Below are 20,623 nucleotides of genomic sequence, written 5' to 3'. Positions count from 1 at the left end.
TGGTGCCCAGAACTCTGCTGGCACATGCCTTTTCGTGAGGTAGATACAGAGGAGTGATGCATGCACACTTATTTTTCAAGTCTGGGTTTTCTGATCCTGTGTTGCTGCAACGTGGGATGTCTTTCTGTGAATGCAATTATGTATTTTATATGTGCTAGACCGGGATTTTTAAAGTCCTGATTTAAAAAATGTGAACAGTAATTAGTTCTGGACAAACAACTTGGGTCAGAGAATTTATCTGAATTGCATAGTCCCCTTGCTGCTATGCAGGCTGTCCCTATATAAGCTTTGATCCGTATGAATCCATCAGTTGTTAATGTCTCATAAGGATAGTTTCATAGTCCAGCTGTCGTCCTGTTACCTGTTGCAGTCCCAGCCCTGCAGGCTGTGCCTGTTCCCTGACTTGATCCTTACAGCGTCAGATCAGGGAGTGACAAAGACTTGATTGTGCAGAGAAGCCCTTGTGTAAGGGTGAGCGTGTGCTGTGCCTGAAGAGCCATTCTGAAACAGTCTTGTGAGCTAAAAATCCCCTCCAGGGAATGTTCCTGCATAAGCAAACAAAAGGGAGCGCAGAGGTGACGGAGTGGAAAGGTGATTCTGGGCAAATGCTTGTGAATCCTTTTGCCTGCTATTTGTCAAGCTCTAAAAATAGCAGCAGCTTGGATGAAACATTTCAGACTTGGGTAAGCAGCATGGTAGTGTACACCAAAAGCCGTTGGTTTGGAATCCCTTGTCCTTAGACAGTAGGGTTTAAAGCCACCTTTTCATTCAGAGTTTTTCAGAACTCTGTTAAATTTTGTATGTCAGTTCCTAGCCCAGTGTGGAAGGCAGGAAGGGGTTTCCGTGTCTGGAGGTGCAGTACAGCTTTTAGAAATGTTTTGGTGGATCAGAAGCTGAGTCAGATGCAGCAGGGCATCACCTTGGACAAGCCTCCTCTCTTTGCACAAGTCTTTTTCCTTTCTCTTTCTTTGCCTGTTTTTGCATGCTCCATTTGTAAGTTATTCAGAGTAAGACCTCCTGACTACGGTATGGCTAGCAGAGTGGGATTTTGATATCCTTTAGGGCCCTAGATACCACAGAGCAAGGGAAAAGTGATAGCAGATGGATGCTTGAGAAGGTCTGATGCTCTGACGCTTCTGCTGCCTGCAGTGGGCTCTTTGGGCACAAATTCCAGAAGGTGATTAAGACACCAGCTGAACAGAAGGCTGAAAACACATTCTTGTTTCTCCATCTCTGACTTTTCAGGGTTGACTGTCTGGGATTCTGATTAGACACTTGCATACAATTAATGGATGCTGTATGTCCTCTTTCTAGCTTTGATAAACAAGGATTTGCTTGCTGTTCAGTTTGTTGTATCGTCTGATTGTTCTTGTGTCCATGTTATAAGAAAGGAGAAGGAGGGAAGGGAGGGGAAATTGGCAGCTACAACTAGTGACTCAAGTACGTCAAGTATGGGCCACCAGGAAAGCCAGGGCTTTGCATTTCAGGGGCTGGTGTGTTTCTATTCAAGCAGCTACATTTCCTCTTCATTAATAGCTACTAATGTGCTGCCTGCTTGTTTCCTGCACTATTCAGGTATCATGTCCATAGCAAGCTGGTGAGCTTCATGGCACCTATTGACCACTGTACAATGAATGATGATGCCAGGTAAGTAATAGATTAATTACATTTCTCAAATAGCTTCACGACAGCATGATATTGACCTGTTCTTCAGGCTGTCACCCCTTCTGTTTCTTCTTATCAGTTAACCATTTGTCACTGGCATCATAGCCTGGGTGTCTTGGTCACATCTGTCCTGGCAGTCCAGCTGAGCTTCCACTCTGTAATTACTGGGACACCAAACAAGAAATTTTCATAAATCTCCACACCTACATTTTGATTCCTGCTTTAAAACTCCTCTGATTCTGAAATGTTTTAGTTTTAGGGAGTTATATTGGAAATACACAACTAAGTTATCTGGTATCTTCAGGTATAATTAAAATGTAGGAAGAACTTGTCTTTTAACAGAAATGGCGACTGTTTTAATTTCTGTTTAGTTTGCATTTTCTTAAATCACTTCATAACTGGAACAGTTCAGGCAAGATTCACTCCAGACCTAAATGCTGCCAGTGCTTTTGTCAATTTAAAGACTGAAGAATTTTATTGGAAAACTATCATGTTTTAGTGTGCTAATTAGTAAAGAAAACATCAGTGAAGTTTTGTGCATAGTTACTAGATATTTTTTCCACGCATATACCCATATTTCTTAAGTATTACATTTTTAAACTAAATCTTGAATGATGAGTTTTTTTGTGGGAAGGAGGTAGAATAATTTTTCCAGTGAATGGATGTAGAAGGCTTGAGAAACATCTTTCCCCTGGGTTGTAGAGCATGTTTGTGCTTTGTGAGAGAGGGATGTCATTTGTCTGTTTGTGAAATGGAAATCACATACCTGCTGTTTTTAGCCTGCTGGATGAGAGCTTTCTAGTAAGCTTGGTGCTAAGGTGGTTTGTGTCCATACTAAGATCTGTGCTGTTTCATCCTGCATCTTTCTCGTGGTTTTTTGTGTGTTTTTTTTTTTAAATGAGAAAACTGCTCTGATTACTAAATATTCTCTAAATCCTCTTGCCATAAAAATAAATGTGTTAGATGAAAGCTATACCTCCAGCCACACAGGGTGGTCACTTCTTCCGTGCTCTTGCCTGGATCATAGGCAAAGAGGAACAGGAGTGACTTCGGCATTGTGGTATTAGACAGGCACATTTTTGTCTACTTGGCAAATAAATCAAGTGCATTTTTGTTTCTGCTCTGCAGGGCCAGAGCTAGCAGCTTGTCTGTTCTTCCCAGCTAGCGAGGACCTTCTGACCTGTATGGAATTGTCATCTTTGCTTTTTCAGATAGCGCCAAATAAAATGTGGGGCAGGATAGACACACATTCCTAGTAGAGTCATACCTGTAGGAATTGTTCTGGGATGTGGTGCTCATTCTTCACTTCTCTTTATCTGAGGGTAATTAGAAGGTGGCATATGTGTGTTTAGGAAAAAAAACCAGTTCATACCATATGCATTAATTAACTCTAGTATTATTATCTATTAGCTTTAGTATTATTAATTCTGGTATTTGTCTATCTTTGTATTATGTCCAGTTGACTGGTTACTCCTTATGCTTTGAGAATTTCAGATGAGGTTAGGGTGTCTGTCATTGTTTGCGTACACTACTTATCACGCTGTCCTGCAGGCGGGGCAGGCTCGCAGAACCCCGCTCCGTCCCCAGGGGGAAGGCAGGCTTGGCTTGCGTGGGGTGTGTGTGAGGGGGGGTGAAGGGGAAAAAAAAGTGAGACTGATCCTGAAGAACAGTTATACAATGTTTGCTGTCCACAGAGGTGACATTGCCTCTTCCTTCACAGTCCACCGCACTCGCTTGTGTTCCCAAAGTTGCATAGAAAATGCATTCTGTAAGCCAAAATCCTCCAGCAAGTCAATGCAAACGTGAAGTGCATCGAAACAGCTGGGAGAGTGGAGTTGTTGCGCAAAATGGCTATCTTGGGCCTTAGCTACACTTTGTCTGGCTGCCATCATAGAATGGCTTGAGTCAGAAGGACCCTCAAAGATCATCCGGTTCCAGCTTCCCTGCCATGGAAGTGGACACCTCCCACTGGATGAGGTCGCTCCAAGCCCCATCAAACCTGACCTGGAACACCTCCAGGGTTGGGGCAGCCACAGCTTCTCTGGGCAACCTCATGGGATGTGTTTTGGCCTTGTTTAGTCCTAATGTCGAGCTTGAATTTCCCTCTGCCGTAATTTGGGACTGTTATTTCTTGTTCTACTCAGTGCGGTCAGGCACTTAAAAGGCGTGACCCCAAAATAAATACACATCTGAACAACGAGGTGCTCTGCGTTGTAGTGTGGAAAATTTTAAAGCATACTGAGCTGTTAATTTAAAAAGGACTGTAGAAACAGAGCTGGCAGAACATTCTCTTTAAGGTCTGCCGGTGGCTACGGTTGCAGGTAGATACCTAGAAAATGCTGTAAATAAGTGCGTCTGCAGATGTGGATGGGCAGAAGCTTGGAGGGACTGGCATAATGTTCAAAGGGTGCGAGTGGTGGCGTGGTTTTAATTCTTCAGCTCTGCCAAGTCCTCACTCACTGTAATGAACTGCACATGCCCTTTGTCCCTGGCGAGAAGCAGAGAGGAGTTCTGTGAGTGTTTCCTCGCTTTGCTTGCTCTAAGTGCTTTCGAAGGCATGAGTCTGTGTGGCACTGTAATCCCTTGCTGTGTTCTGTATATTTAATTGGCTAATGCAGCTTAGGCGTACATCTGGGGCCTGATTCTCCTGCATATTTAAGCCATTTTACACTATTCTGGCCGTGCAGAGATATGTTAAAGTAGTGCAAGGAACTGCTAACACTCGCCTAAAGGTCCCTACGAAGTCTTGTCATGGCTGTCAGACACCCAGGACTTCTGGGCATCTGGCACATCAAGTTTATCATTTGCCACTGCCGCTGGCTGGGGAAACAAAGAGGAAATGCATGTGAGGAGAAGCAGCCTGAGCACCGTGTGGAGAAGGGGATGAACAGTCACTCCAGAATTATTTTACAGCCTGAATTCGAGAAAAGAAATGTACAAGTATAATAACTGCCTTTGTCAACATCACTGTCACGTTTTTTTCTTATTCTCGCTGCTGGTTGGAATAATAGCATTTGTGCAGGCAATTAATCTTCCACTTGCCAGTTTTCCATGCACCCTACGCATGGGCATGGCTGTTTAACCTTGTGCTCACATATATTATGTTGTAATGTGTGGGACAATAGTGGCCTTGAGCCCTCCTCTGTTTTAACCCCTCTTTGGTAGTATTTTAAAACATACACAGGAAAGTGATTTTTATGGTTATCTTGGGGTATATGTTTGTAGACTTAAATACGTTTATCGTACTCTTGGGCCAAGATTTTCTAATCGCTCTAAGGTGAGTGCTATGTAAAGGGATCTGCCCTGAGATGAGGAACCTGAAGGCAAAAGCATGAATGTTAAGGGCACTGTGGTGGTTGTCCAGAGGAGAGGGTAGCTGTCTTGGGCAAGAATTACCCAGGATTAGAACTGGATTGATCTCTCTCTGGCTGTCATTTCACCAGAGTTTGAGGGTGACGTCATGTGGATGCCACTTCTTGGACTTGCCTTGAAATACACTTTTCCCATGTTCATGGCTTCACTGATCCCATTGCTCCACACTCTAACGTAGTGTAGAGCTGCAGCTGAACCCAGATCTTCTGTGTAGACACCTTTGGCCAGCCTAGCTCTGAACAGCTTTGTGTTGTTAGGAGATCAGACAGCTGTGTACTCACAGCAAGTTCCTTTGTGGGGAAACTGAGACCAGAGATTCCCACTGAAGGCCTGTGGGTCTGTAGACAAGTGAGCATATTTTCAGTTGCCTTATCCTATAGACAGCCGAGTTGTGGCAAGGTCATGTGGAGTCTGTGTTCCTGGGAGAAGCTGTGTGTGGATTTTGGGTTTGTTACATCTCTGTCAGCTTTGATCTGTAGACCTTCAGATCTCTGCCCTGTACCTGTGTGTGCGGAACAGAGACTAAACACAGACACTTTAAAAAAGGTACAATATCAAATTACTGCTAAGTTTGATGAACATCATTATTTCACCTCTGGAGGATGGTAACTTGCAAGAGAGATGTTCTTTAAGGACACGGATGTTTGGTCCAAATACCTTTATCTCCCAAGACGACTCAGGTTGTTCTGACAGGTAAAACAAGATTGTGCAAATACGCAACAGTGATCTAATCAGCTGGAACAACAGCAATATTTTAACTGGCGCTACCTTTTAACAGCATCATTAAGGGCTCTCATTACTCTTTTATTAGAGGCTCACTCCATTTCTTATCAGATTACAGAATGAACATAACTCATGGCACTGATTTGATCTCTTGTTAAAGAGGATTACAGCTTTGCATTAACTTGGATTGACACGGTTTATAATTTGCTGTTGATACACATGCTGGCGGTGTCACTTATTTGACCCCCTCCCCACAGCACCACTGAAGAAAAGGACACCCATACATCATCATTAAAGATGGCACCCGGTGCAGAAATGGGAGGCAAAAGGAGGCTTTTCTGCAGTAAAGTCAGGCAGGACAAAAGAGACGTGTTCTCAAGTGCGAGCTGGAATTCAGACCGGGGATTTATTACTGGGTGAAGGTGGGGGAGAATATATCGGCTTTTAGCTAGGTTGCTTTTTACCTCAGCACATGGTTCTTCATTACGGAGGAGGACTTTGCATCCATTATGAGCCAAATTAGAGGGAAGAAGGTGGTCATAATGGGACTATGTCAAACCATGCACTTCTACCCACAAAGTGAGCCACAGAATCCTTTCCACAAGCTGGGGAAAATGAGCTGAGAAAAATTCCCCTGCTCTTTTTAGTGCTCTTAACATTGTGATTGTCACCAGTTAGTGAGCTGGTCCCTGCCTTTGGGCAATATTGATCATACACCACCAGCTGATGGTGTTAGTTTAGCCAGATAACCAACCCGTTTCCCTGTGGTGGAAGGTACCTTATTGTCACGTCCCTGGTTTGTAGGAACCCCAAGAAACTGAAATCCCACTGCCAAATGCAAGAAATTAAGCCCATGACTTCACAGTCCTGTTGGCCTCAGGTCTTGCTTGGTAGATCATCCAGCTGTCTCTCCTTCTTCCACAAGCAGACCAGTGCCTGCTGGGAAGCTGAATTAAGACACAGATTATCCAGCTGCCAGTGAGGTTTGGATTAGAGCATTTCCCTTGGATTCAGCCAGGATGTTGTGTATTTTCCGAATCAGCATTGTCACTCTTGGACTCTTGGTGCAGTTGCTTTGTCACAACGTGTCTTGCTGCAAGCAGAGTGGAGTACGTAGTAGGAAATCCCAGTATTAAAAGATTAATTTACTTACATGACATAAGAATTTAATGTTAAAAAAAGTAATTTTAAAAAGTTGGTGAGATACCAGTCTTAACTTAGCTCACTTTGTAGTTTGGGTATTAAACCACCATGAGACTAGATTAATGGAGGAATTTGGGCTCTGTGATTGTCAATCCAGTACGTTCACTATCACAAAAGTCCCCAAAAGGAGGCAAAACCCTTCTTTCTGAAACAACTGAACCGTCAGCTTCTGTGCTGTGTGGTACAAACCTTGGGTGATGGTGTCGGTGTGAGAAGAATTATCCTAAGTTTATATGGACACTGCCTGGAAGAAATACTGTGCTGCTTTGTATTGCTTTGTTTTGGGAAACAAAGGGAGTTATGCTGACATGCAGGGCAGTCTTTTAGAGTGTGCAGCTCATGATGTTTTGGAGAAAACCAATGTTTCTGGGATGAGGCTGTGGGTGGGTGGAGAGCTGCCCACCAGGGCTCTGTGGTTCCTGTAAGAGGCACGCCTCCTGGAGAGGTGTACCCTGAGCTGGCTCCTTCAGAAGCTTGGTGCACATTGGGGGAGAGCCCTGAGCTGTACTGAGAACCGAGATAAAAGCATGTGTTCTGTGAAATTCAACCTGCTTGGCTTGGCTGTTGGTCCTGAGGCATTGTGGCATCGGTGTCATTCTGCCCTTTGTGTATTGCTTTGTTTGGTGGATTTATCCCCCTAGCTTTTGACTTAGCCTTAGAAGTCAGCTCATGTAGATGCAGTTAAGTATCCCATATCGCTTTTAACCATGGTTGTTAGAAGGGCTGGTATTTGAACAAGGAGTTTCTGTACATTTTGAAGCTGGCAGCAGTGAAGTGGTGTACGTGACCCCAGCTAGTGCCAATGGGCTGAAATCATCGTGTCCCAACATTTGATGTTTGACATCCCTAGTAAGAAGACAGACGCCTCTGTTATGGAAATTTCCTTTTTAAAGGGAAAAAAAATAACCTGTTAAGAGCTGCAAGATGATTTGTCGTCCTTTCTTTGTGAGACAATTTGTCTTCTCCTGCATCAAATCTGTTATAAAACAGGCAAGCTGTGAAAGAGGGAAATCATCCTAGGAATATGGGATGTTAAGGTACACAAAGAATGGCCCCCTTCTAGTGGCTGTGTGCATGTCTGCACAGGGCACTTCACGCGCAATATTACAGTGGCTGCTCTGCTCAAATACCCATCTAAAAACAAAGATTAGGAAGGCAACATTTTATGAATTTCATGAAGAAATTAAAGCTTTTGGAAAGCATACCGGTGGACTAAGAGAGAAGTTTGTGAAGCTCCCTGTTTTTTGGTACTTCTCCAGCCACTTGTCCACACCTTTCATACTTTGTGCTGTAAAAGCTCATATGAAAATGTGAATGCAGTTGGAATCAGGATGGGAGAGGTTCCATCTCTGCTCCCATTAATGCTGTCCTGAGCTCAGCGCTGTATGCGGGTTTAAAGGGGAATTGGTGACAGAGGCAGCAGGTCTGAACCCTGGCTCTGGTTAAGTTTGGGAGATGGTACCTTGAGCAGCAGCCCTTTCCATCTCTATGCTGTCTTGCTGCTCCCCACAGCATCCCTAGATCCAGCCTCACAAAATGTGCAGAGTCCCTTTGTTTAGGGCAAGAACCAGCTTTCTGAAATATTTATAAATCTTGTGCCTGGTCTCATGAGACAAACCGGAGGTCACATGTCACCTTTCATAATTTAAAGCCGTGGGGCTAAAAGCATTTGCACGGACTTGAAGGACCCAATCCTGACCTGCCTGAGCGAGAGGGAATTGTGGCAGACCTTTCTGAATCTCCTCCAAGCACTGGGCATGGTGATGAGAGCCGTCTGGCTGTGTAATTTATAGCTGGAGTTGTGCACTCCGGTTTTTGGCCGTGGTGGGGAAGCGAGTGAGAGAGTGCCATCTCGTGGGCCTGCCTTCCCGGCCAGCACCACGCTGTCTGCACCCAGCACCCAGCAGTGGCTGCTTTGCATTTCAGGCCCTTTGCTTTGAAAGATGTGGGTATTTTAATTCTGCTTTGATGATTGCCACTGCTTGTTTTGCTCTGCGTCATCGACCATCCCATGGGTTTGTTGCTGCAGGAATACCAGAGTAGGGAATGCATGTTGGGAAGTGTGTGAATAAGGAGCCAAATCCCATGCCCCACGTGCTGATGTAGGGTAATGTCTTTGATCAGAAATTGAGAAATAAAGAGCTTTGGCTTGTTTTGTCTTCCTGGGTGCCTGCTCTGCTTGCTGGAATCTGAATTTCACACTGATGGATGAAAGAATTCTTAGGATACAGACAGAAAGTTTTCCAAGAATATGATTGGCCATCTGTTCCACAGCCAGCTGCAGTTTGCATTAAGAGTGTGTGTTTTTCATCCTTCCTGTCTTCATGGGTGTTCATGCTGTGTCTTTCACCAGTTTTTGTGAATTAAAAATTCATTGTTCCCAGTGGAGGATGTCAGTAGGAGTGGTGTAGGTGTAGTTATTTCAGTACTGCTTGGGGCATAGTCTAAATTATCTTCTTTTTCTTTTCCTTAGAAGAAGAGAAGTAAAAGATACATGGGAAAAGGTAGAGAGATTTGTTGGAGGGTATAAAAGCAGCCCAGCAGTGACTCAAGCAGTATAGCTATATTAATAGTGCTCTGAAAAAAGAACCAACAACCCACCAGAAACCGAATTTTCTCTCTTTAATATTGTTCTTCTACTAGTTTACAGAACTATACTGAAAAGAAGTAGTAATGTGGCTATAATTAAACACACAAAATAGTACAGCATTAGCCATTCTCCCCTCCCACGTGCAGGTATGTATTTTTTCTCCCCTCTGTGTATTTGGTGGAACAGCGCTACCGCAGATCGGCACAGTGGATTCCTGGGGAACTGCTAGCAGGTTTTGTGATTTATATTTTGGTGATCTGTATATTTATCAAATGTGCTGTTGCTATTAATATCCACCCAGGGCACTCGTGCCCTCTGCGTGGGTGTTTCCTCGCTCTCTGTTGCAAGGGCTTTACGTGTAAAGTGTGTGCAGTAGCAATAGATGGGTTTCGGAGGGAGTTGAAGTCTGCTGGTCTGTTAGCACACCGAGCTCACTGGGTGAAGGAGCTGTACCTTTTATTTGTTTTTTAAAATACTGCTGTTGACACAAACCCACCAGTTAGTGTGGTGGGGAGCCGGGCAGCGTTTCTGCATGGCTCCGGAGCTGGGCCTTGGCACCTCTTCTGCACGCGGCCGGATCCTTTGTCTGCAGAGTGCACATCGCTCCGGGAGCGTTGCTGTGGCCGTGCCAGGGCCGTGCAAGCATATTAAGCTGTGAATGGGAAGGCAGTCAAGCTGCTGGCTTGGAGCTTGCGTGGGGAATGCCCTCCCTGGGGGCCGCAGTGTGGCTGGGTTGGTCAGTGGTGCTGGGCATCCCTTTCACGTTCTTCCCACAAAACCAGCATAGGCACCTTGGGATTTGCACCGAGACTGGGATGGGCAGGGACACAGAGAACAGGGTAAAAAAGTACCCCTCACTGTATTCCTTTTGTATCAGGCTGCTGGTGCTTTGAGAAAAGGGCTGTACAAACTTTCTGGGTGCCTGTGGAGCAGACCCCGAAGCTGGGAAGGGGTGAGCGCCTGGGCACAGCATTCCCGGTGCACCGAGCACCTGCACCATCCTCTGCCTTTGGAGTCAGCTCAGAGGAAATGGATAAATAATTAAGCCAAGGTACTTACACACACATGTTTTATGGCAAACGGCTATGTGGTTCGTGATCATTTTTTCCAGAAACAGGTTTTATGATAATATAGTAAAAATATTAAATTAGAAAATGCCTCACTAAGAGTGATAAAACCTTACTACAGTGGAAATAGGTAATTATCCCCTCTACAGCTTAAATGACAGTTTAAAAGAAATAAAAATGTTAGTGCTCATTACTTGCTTTTGTAGGTTGCAATAAAGGGTAAGTTAAATTTTAATTCAGGGAAGACCCCTGTATTGACCTGCTTCCTCCGTGCTCTCCACCTGAGGTGTAAGTACTGTTAATTACTCGCAGAGGTTATTCCTCAGCACGTCGCTAAGACCAGTATCTCTTTGCGCTAAAGTCACCTTTCCTTCGTCTGGAGGTAGCTGCCCTGCAGTGGGGTGGATTGTCTCAACTCAGTGGCTCAAGTCTGATGTTTAATACATGTGGGTGGAGGAGAGAATTTTTATATTTTTTAACCAAAATCCAAGTTCATTATGCGTAGCCTTAAGGGGGCTGAAAGTATTAAAATCCACACTTACCCTGGTGAATTGAAACAGAGACAAGGTTAAACCTGGAGGATTGATGAGTTTTACTCTCTGCATGGTTAAATCCTGCTGAGGGGAGATGCTGTACAACAAAGGTAGCCTAGAGGATGAGAAGAGTCAAAAAAAAAATAGGTTTTTTGTTTTTTCAGGGTGAAATACTTGTTTTGGTTAGGGGGTTGTGGGGTTACTTGATTTCCCTCCTCCTGTCACTCTCTGCTAGTGTTTCTACCCATACTGTGTTATTATCCAGCAGCTCTGCTGCAATTTTTACTGCAACAGAGGTTGCCAGTGTCGTGCCCAGGCGGATCGGGCTGTGGGGTGCTGGGCTGGCTGCTGCCGGCCCTGTCTGCGTACTGATGGGTGCAACCCCTCTTTTCACCCATCAAACCTGGGGCAGGAATGCTGGAGTCTGTTGATGCTGGCAACATTTCTCTGCTGGGGTAGACAGGTTCTTGCTCAAAATCTCCCTGGGCCCTGCTTACCTGAAAAGTTCAGCATTGATCCCTGAACATTTTACCTATCTCAGACTCACAGAAGGATTCAGAAAGACTCTCAGAAAACAAAAATGAAGGCAAAAACCCTTGGAGACTAATTCTTCTCCAGTAAGAAAAGGACCAGGTGGGCTGTAAAGAAACCTTACTTTTGGCTTTTGCTTGCTCACCAGGAAAACATGGAAACTCCTCCTCTCCTTGGTTTGTGCCTGGGGGGTTCCCTGGGATGTGCACAAGCCTCCTTACATTACAGCGGACTGTTAAAAAATGAAAGAACGTGTAGAGGAGAAGGGCAAACATAGAGAAACTGCAGACAGGACCTCCTGTGTGCATGGAGGTGATGTCTGGGAGCAACTCCCATTTGAATTTTGCAAAAGGCCTTTGAGTTGTGTTTGGCAAGCAACCAGTTGAGCCAGAAAGTTTGAAGCCTGTTACCTGTGAGCGAGGCTCGTGGACAAAAAGCACTTTGCTCACTGGCACTGTGGTGTGGAACAGGAGCAGGAGAAGAACTGTGTGCAGTTGTTGCAAGTGTGTGCAGTGGTCAGGCTGAACAGGGTTTGCCTGGGAGTGGATTTGTGGCTCTGGCAGTGCTTACATGTGCTCTCGGCTCAGTCTTTTGAGTTGCTCAAGTGACTTAGCAGCCAGGGAAGAGTGTGGGTTTATAGCCAGGACAAAATATATCTCCACAGTGTGCATTTCAGGTTGGTAGAGGGCAGTGGAGCCATCTGCAGTGGGAGCAGTGGATCCTCCCGAAGCAACAGCCGTGCCTGCAAAGCCACCTGATGGATCAGGACTAAGATCAGAAATAATGTTTACATTGGCTACACAAAATCTGTGGGAGAGCCTACAGAGTGCAGAAAACGTGCAGAGACCATGTTGTTCCTCAACAAAGCACAAAGGGATGGGAGCGAGTCCGTGTGCAAGAGCTGTGTGTTATTTAATAGCTGAGAATCAAACTTGTCTGTTCAGTGCCTGTGCCCAGCATGTGCCTTGAAACAAACTGCAGGAGCTGCACAGACTTGAGGGTGGAAGGGAGAATAGAAACCATCCTGAGAAGAGGAGTCGCAAGACCCTGCTGCTGCTGGGAGGGATTTAGCAGATGCGCTTTCTTCTAGCACAGGGGTGGATGGGCCGGAGTCTGTCTGCAGGTTCCTGACCCTTTGTGTGGCTCCTGCTGCTGCAGATGTGGCTGGTAAAAAAGCAAAGTGGGTAGTTTTGGAATTGTCATTTATCTTCCTTAGATTGTTCTTCCTCAACGCCTTTAAGTTGCCCTTTTTAAAACGAGGCACATACCTGAGAGAGGGGAGAGAGAATGAAATCGGAGGTGTTTCACTAAGAGTGCCCAAGCCACTCAGCCTCCTCTGACAGCAAGCAGCAAGCTGAGTGTCAGCTTTGCCCACCTGAGTATGAAATGATCTTCTATCAAGGCGCCCATTTCAGGTTTTCCCTTTCTGCTCCCGACACATGAATCCCGCTGTGGACAGAACCACTGCGTGCTGCCCAGGAATTTCACCGAGATTGCAGCACAAGTGGAAGCATTTGCTCAGGGTAATGATGGGGTCTGAGTCGACCCAGCAAAGCAAAGCTGGAGGCTGTGATTGTCAGAGGACTAAACAGCATCCTCTGCATTTCCCTTCTGATCACTTGACAGAGCCTTAAAGTCACAATGTCCCTGTTGGCGGTAGCGCCGCTACCATCTGATTTCCCTCTTGAACAGCAAAAGCAAGTTGTTTATCTGTTATAGTCAGGAAAGATGGTAAATGTAGGTTTGGGTAAGATGTTCCTCTCCCTCCTCCATTTTTTCTTTTAAGTGTTAAGGTTTTCAGCCTTTCAAGCATCAGTTCTGTTTTCTAGCAGTGTTTCAGTTTTGCGTTTGTGATAATATTGCTGAAACCTGTGTGCACGCTCCCAATTTAACACAGAAATTCCAGTTGTGTTTTCATCTTGGCTGAGCTTTGCCCACAAAACACAGTGTCAACCATTTTGTTAGGTAGGGAGGTGCATCTCCCACCACAGACTCATTTTCTGAGGGTGGAGCAGCTGAATGGTTAATTACCTTCTAAATGAAAATTAATTTAAGAGATGTGGCCCTGTGAATTAGAATGGTTTCTTGTCTCAGTGGTCCGTGCGCATTTGTCCAGCCTCCTGCCTTGCTGGAACGGATAGTTTCTTCCTCATCTTCTTCGGATTAATGGCTGGCTGTTTTCTGCCGTCGCTGTTCCAAACTTAGAGGTTCCGTCTGTCACGAGGCTGACAGGTAACTTTCTCCACTGGAAGCAGCAGACACTTTTCAAACCAGTTGCCATCTTTTATTGATCTGTGAAGGAGCAAGGCATCCAAGCAGCCCCTAGCGAGAGTAGTCCCTGTTGTGGTCTTAATTGAGGAGGCAGCCAAAGTCACAGTATCTCTGTCAGGTCTGGATTTCAGCTTTTGAAGCTGTATTTTACTCATCCTTGAGTAGTAGAGCGGCCTCTTTTTGCTGCCTGCCCTGACAGTTCTTCTGGCCTGGCTGCTGCAGCGGCTGCTTTCCCAGGCACTGGCCCTAACGAAGCATCGAGATACCGGCCCAGGACGATGGGATCATTGGGTTGTTGCTCTGCTGACCCTGATGGTTGGCGTTCTCTGAAGGAAAAAGCCCATCCTCTGTATAACCGATACTCTGCTCTGTCTGTGCCATCCTCTTACAGCAGGCTGTTGCCTTAAAAAGTGCGTATGTAGAAAATAAGGCTCTCCCGATGCTTTTTCCTTGGTTTCCAGTAATGTTTGATTTACAAAATGCTCTGACCTTTCCCCATCCCTCTTCTCAGGTTGCTTTGGTTTTAAAATTAAAGATAAATAATGCCAGCCCACTGATTTATTTTTTTTTTCTTAAAGGGAAACTTGCTCCTGTTATCAGGATTGCTGTATGTGTGATATTAATTGGAATCTTGTTGCTGGGTCATTTTCATTGTTCTTTGAGTACCGTCAAGTCCGAGAAAATGTATGAAAACTAAATTATAGTCCCGCGTAGACTGTCTGATTGAATCCTCCCTATGGCTCTGCAGTCTCATACATCCTATTAAAATATTCAATCTTGTTTTCTTCCTTGAAGAGGCTGTCTGTAAAGGGCAAACTTATAGAAACCCTCGTTCTCTAGAGATACGGTATCCAGCCACACTGAAATATTTACATATTTCTGTACTGCGTGTGATTGGTCTTACGCGAGTTCTCCCCTTTGCCTGTATTTATTAATAAGGATCATTGAATGCATTTTTAATTATACAAGGCCTTTTCATTTTAAGGAGTGGATAGTTCTGCTGACAGCCTTTTGCTTCCATTTTGACCTTGAAAAGTAACTTTTCCCCCTCCTCCTTCCTCTTTTTCCCCCAGGACGGAGCTTTATCGGTCGCTGTTTGGGAAGATCACTAGTGCCGAAGAACCTGAGCAGAATTAGCATTGGGCGAAGACTGAGCCCAGCGCCAGGCTCCACACCGCACGCCTTGGCCTGGCCGCTGTGCCAGGTAACTTCACCCTGTGCTGGCGGCTGCTGCGGCTCTGACAGCCCCCCCTGGCCTGGAGCACCCAAGCAGGGGCTCTCCACCTGCTGGTTCCTTGCTGAAATCCTCACCGAGGGAACATCAGACATGGTTACTGCTAAATCACACAGCTCAGGAGCGAGGTTAGACGCTTAAACGCCGTTTAAGGACGGTTAAACGCCGTCCTCTCTAGCTTTAAAATGAACTCCCCTTCCTCCCAAAGACAATCCATTTTTAACTATTCTCTTTAAATTCCTGACCTTGATTTTGCAGCCTGCTCAGCGCAGGCACGGCGTTCTGCCGGGGGGAGGGACGCAGTTCAGACCAGCGGGGACCACCAGCCCCCCTGCAATCAGGTCACCCACGGCTATGTTAAATCCATCGGGATTTTCATTTGGGGGTTGGGGAGTGTTTAAGCGTGCTGTTCTGGTCCTTGGCTGCATATCTGGAATGAGTGACTTTATTTTTCACTGAGTCAAGAGGATTTAAATGTCATTTACATAATTAACATGGCCTTAAAACAGAGGAAAGGTGCTCTCCCTTGCAGGCAGCCAGAGCTCCCCGTTCACGCTCCCGTTCCTGAATGAGCGCTCGCTGCCCACAGAGACATTTGCTGACTGGGGATGAGCACAAGGCGGGGTGCATGTGGGGGTGCTTTTGCAACTGGAATATATGGGTGAATTTTTCAGCCCAGCATTGATCCTTTTTACACTTAATGATTGCTGCTGCTTGCGATTTGGAACCATTCTGTCTTCTCCATCATTGTGACACACTGTTGAAGGATGCCGGCACAAGTGTGAGACTGGCCAGAGGAGATGGCACAGTTGAGGGCTTTGTGGGGGTTTTATATCCAGAGGTCATAAACCAGAAATTAAATTCCCGTAAGGGGAATTTGTCAGCCTGCGGTGATCGGTCTGAAATGGGGTTATCTTGTGTAAATAATATGTGTGCATGCGTGTGTGCAAGTTGGCCGTTGCTGGTGACCACATGAAGGGCACTGCCTTTGGTGTTCTGTGCGATCTAATTAAAATGCTTTGTAAACTGATTGTCCAAGTGCAGTGGGTGCAGGAAAGGTCCCAGCAGCCCCGGCCTCTCTCAGCCCCACTTACACGGTGTTACTTAACTGGTGTCTTTGGCGTCACTTTGCGCAGAGCCGGCACTGTGTGAGCAGTGAACAGCCAAAACACACAGGCAGAGAGGCCAGAGTGCTGTAGGATGGAGCTGGAAACCTCTTGTCCAGCCGGGGCTCATTCCTGGCCGTCCCTGGGGTCGCGGGGGCTCTGGAGCTGGTCTGACTCGGTACAGCCATTTCACAGGGCTCAGGTGATCTGAGCCCCTCTGCAAGGTCCTGCTAGTGACAGGAGGAGGTTTCTGCCAGGCCTCTTGTGTCTCTGTGATGCTGTGGGCTCGTGAGCTGCTTCCCTGGTTTGGGCTGGTGCGGTGTGGCTGCTGCAGTGACTGAGTGGAAGGTGGTGTTTTTGTGACATCCACTGCACAGCATCGAGTTGGGAAAGCTTGCAAGAGTATTGACATTTCTGTTCACCATCTGAAAAGCCCCATTTCTGAACTTCATAGTAAGACACGGGGGATTTTGGTTTCTTCCCTGCGTAAGTTACAGCTTAGCAGGTTTTCAGTGGGCAACTAAATTCCTTTTTCAGCTTAAATAAAATTCCACTCTGTTTTCTAAGTATGTAAAAAGTTAAAGCAGAGGGGGGGAGACCACCCCACAGCCCGTGTTTCCCTGGCAGGTGAGGCCTGGCCTGCAGGAACATCTGATCACACCTTGGGTCTCCTCACGGGCGTTACCCCTTTCCTTCTCCTCCTGCTGTGCTGCTCCCCAGGTCCTGCTGCTGCTTGGAACGGGATGTGCACTGCACCGTGCCCGTGGTGCTGTCTATAGAGCTGGTATTAATTAATCAGTTTTGTGCCTCATCATTGCACGTTTAAGTCTCCCCTCTAGTCACCAGCTTTCAATACAGAGCTTCCCGATACCTTCAGCATTGTGTGGAGTACAGGGGCTGCCCCACGGAGCGAGAGCCAGCTCAGCTGCAGTGCCTTGGCCTGAGTGGTGCCAGGTGTGGGCAATCCTGCGTTAAGAGCAGGAAAAACCCTCACACCTGAGTAGGGGTGCAGTTCTGGCTGAATTCCATGTTGGTGTGGCTGTGCCGGGAGGAGCTGCTGGCTCTAGGAAGCCATTGGAGCTTTTCTTTTCCCTGTTCCTGGCTGGTGCTGGCCCTCGGCCCTTCCGATCAGTGTGGGAGAGACGGCAGTGGAGGGCAGGCTCCCTGCCTGCGGACAACGTAGCATTTTTCTGGGCTTTAGAAAATAAGTGCCAAGGTGAGTATTGACTTTGTGTGGAAAACATACTTATCATGGATGAATAAATCTTTATGCTTGCTTGCAGCGAAGCAGGAGCTGCAGCTCCCTGGGCAATGCATTGATTTCTCCCGTCCTGCTCCAGCTCGCATCTCTCTGGTGAAAATTCACCAGGCAGAAATGTGCTTAATGTCACCATTGGCTCCTCTCTGCTGCCCTTTCTGTTTCAGGATCCAGTGATGGCGTCAGGTACAGCAAAGAGCCCAGCAGCAACTTCTGTCCCTCCCATGAAGCTCATGTGAGCTGCGAGAGTCAGAGACAAGGCACGGTTGTGGGAGCTGTGGGGAGAAGAGCCCAGAGGGCCCTTGGCTGCAGGGAAGGGCTGATTTCAGACACCTGTACTGAGGTGTGGTGAGCAATCAGCGAGCCCCTTCCTTTAGTTCCCTGTGCAGCCTATCTGTGAGCTGCTCCACTGCAGAGGGATGCAGCTGTGGGACACCCCAGGTGTTCTGCTCCTCCAGGTTTGACTGTCTTCCATGGCAAATCCTGGCAATATTGGGTCCTGTCTCCTCTGTCCATTCCCCCCTTCAATTCCGGCTCCCTGGTGAGAGGCAGAAGCCAGCGTGACACAGCGGCACCTTCTGCCGTATTGGCACACTGTGCCCACTGCGAGTCGGGGCGGTGTCCCCACCCGTTGAACTCTACCTGTACTTATTTTCTGAGCAGCAGCAAAGCTGTGCAGTCTTCGAACATCATTAAAATCTCATGGTTTAATAACCACAATTCTGAAAGGCATCAAGGGGAGTAAATTAGCTGCTTCCAAAGTTTGTGTCGGTGGAATGGTTTCACGCTGCTTGCGCTGTCAGAGTGAGCATTAGGGATATTTAACAGAAAGCACCGCATCCCTACTTTGGGGTTTGCTGTGCTGGCAAGTCTGGCTGCTCTTTGCGGCTGAGGCTCGGGGTGTTGTCGGAACGTGCTGTGGCCGTGTCACCCCTTTCCCGTTTGACAACGCTGTCCTTTACAGCCCCAGCACCAGGGCACTTGATTTTCCCTTGTTTCCTGAGAGCCCGCTGGATGTGATGTTAAAAGGGTAATACAAAACACTTAAATGTGATATGTTTGAAGAGATAAGAGTCCAAGCCCTACTAAGCATGCTTTTGAATTTACTTATCAGTGTTTAAGCAGGCTGTTCTCCCTGCCAGCCCCCACCACCTGGGTAGCGCGATACACGGGGAGGCCCTGGTGCGGTGAGGCCCATTCCATCTGCTGACCTTGCTGGTAAGGGCAGTGCTTTATTCCTGGCAGGAAAATGGTCCCTCGCCTGGATTGCACTGCGCTGCAGGAGAAAGTGCAGCCGGTGTAATCCCTGAGGAACAACGCAACAGCGCTGCCAGCGAGGTGCCTGTGTCCAGCAGTGGCGCGGCTGCAGCTCTGCCCTCAGTGGCTCTGCCAGGGAAGGGGTTCCGTGTGCGCCAGGCTCTGCACTACCCACCACCCCCAGCCCGGCACAGGGGCAGGCGCTGCTCCCCGGCTCCGTCCCATCCGCACCCCCAGTGCAGTGGGTGGCCCTGGAGCAGCACCGGCCGGGCCAGAGCCAGCGCACCCGAGAGTTGGGGGCTGTGGCGCAGGCAGAAGCTTTGAGAGCTGTGTAATAAGGGCACAGATAACCAGGATGATTTCCACTAAGTTTTCCTAATGCTGCCAATTAACAGCAAGTGAGATATTCCTCCTCCTCAAATCGAATATTAATTCTTTATTAATTCATGGTACAGCTGCTAATTAGTACCTACACAAATAGGCATTTTACCTTCGCAAAACATTGCCCAGCGACGAGACGGTTACTGGGGAATTGTGTGTGTGATGGGGGACAGAGGGGTTGGGTTAATCCTCCCCCCAACCCCACAGTAGCAAAGAATTTCAACTTTCAGACAAACAACTTCATTTACAAGTATGTCTCTAATTAGCTGCAGAATTAGTAAAGCAGAGTTTTCCCCCCATAGATCGGCCAAACCCCTGAGGGAGGCTGTGGAATAGAGAGAATCGCATTTCCAATTATTTTGTTGAATTGCTAATTTAGTTATTGTGCCTGGCGTAATTGTGATGGGTATTGGGTGTGCAATTCAATTTGTTTTAAATATTTGTGGGAAGGCTGATCAGTAATGGAGCTGACCTATTTCATGGCCCAAATTGAGGGAAGAGACTAAAACAAAACACAGCTACAAAGCCACAGTTTGTCTCAGTTTTTATTTTGATGTCTCTCATCCCTCTTAAGACTGTTGATGCAACAAAAGGTTTACATTAAAAGATGATGGCACTTTGATCTTGGGCTTTTGAGAGCTTACAGCTCTGGTACTGCTTTTCTTGGCATTTTAATATGTAGATATTTTAGGCTAAAGAGTTTTAAATGTGTTTCTGGAGTTCAGTGGGCTCCATCCCCTCACACACACAGTTCTGTTCGTTAAGGTGATTTGTGTTTTTAACCCTCTGAATTCTGCTTTGACAAATGTGTGAGAAACAGCTGCTGCCGCTGTGTCCAGTTTAACACATCCTGGAACGCTCACCTTTAACACAGGGAACGTCTGGGCTGTGTTTGTGCCTGCGGGGCTCCGGGGTGGCAGGGGACGCCCCAAGGTCCCTGGTTCCATCCAGTGGGATCCTGGCAGAGATCCCTGCCCGTGGGGGCTGGAGGCTGTGGGGGCTCTCCTGCCTCCCCCACGGCAGTTGCTGGGGCTGTGCTTTCTGCTCGTTTCAGTTGCTGTTGTGTTAAAGACAACAACAAATCCATGGAGGAGGAACAGGACACGCTAATGGCTCGCTGGGATGGCAGCTGCAGGCAAGGAGTTGCGCCCGGAGCCTTGGGCAGGGACCGGACCTGCGGGGGGACAAGGAGCCGGTCCTTTTGCCCCAGCACGGCTCCGCGCCGACCACCCCACTCCTCCGGCTGCTCAGGGGCTGGAGTGGACGCAACAAAGCTCGGAGAAAGATGAAGGTCTGATAGGTACGAGCGCTGTTTTGCTCTGGGTGTTTGGTGTTGGGATGGGCTCTGCCCTGTGGGGTCACAGCTTGGGGTTATTACACACCTGCATGCGCAGAACAGGAGCGGCCACGGCCCTGGTGAGTGGCCGCGGTT

General features: G+C 47.2%; 1 protein-coding gene across 2 annotated transcripts in view; it reads left to right on the top strand.

Moving 5' to 3' along the window:
• Positions 1–20,623, top strand: part of AATF (apoptosis antagonizing transcription factor) — a 59,252-nt gene that overhangs the window by 37,090 nt on the left and 1,539 nt on the right. The window contains exons 11-12 of one of the 2 annotated variants that reach the window (XR_008453124.1): positions 1,576–1,647; positions 15,029–20,491. Coding sequence is in view for 1 of the 2 variants with exons in the window: in XM_054085071.1 (XP_053941046.1) it covers positions 1,576–1,647; positions 15,029–15,092 (136 nt within the window). In the remaining variant the exon portion in view is untranslated. Of the gene's footprint in view, positions 1–1,575; positions 1,648–15,028; positions 20,597–20,623 lie in introns of those variants that run through there. The other variant, XM_054085071.1, reaches the window with a different exon arrangement.

This window comes from Cuculus canorus, chromosome 20 (genome assembly GCF_017976375.1).
Source record: "Cuculus canorus isolate bCucCan1 chromosome 20, bCucCan1.pri, whole genome shotgun sequence".
NCBI classification, from domain to species: domain Eukaryota; kingdom Metazoa; phylum Chordata; class Aves; order Cuculiformes; family Cuculidae; genus Cuculus; species Cuculus canorus.
Note: the sequence above shows the minus strand (reverse complement) of the source record. Positions and strands in the feature narration are given on the sequence as shown.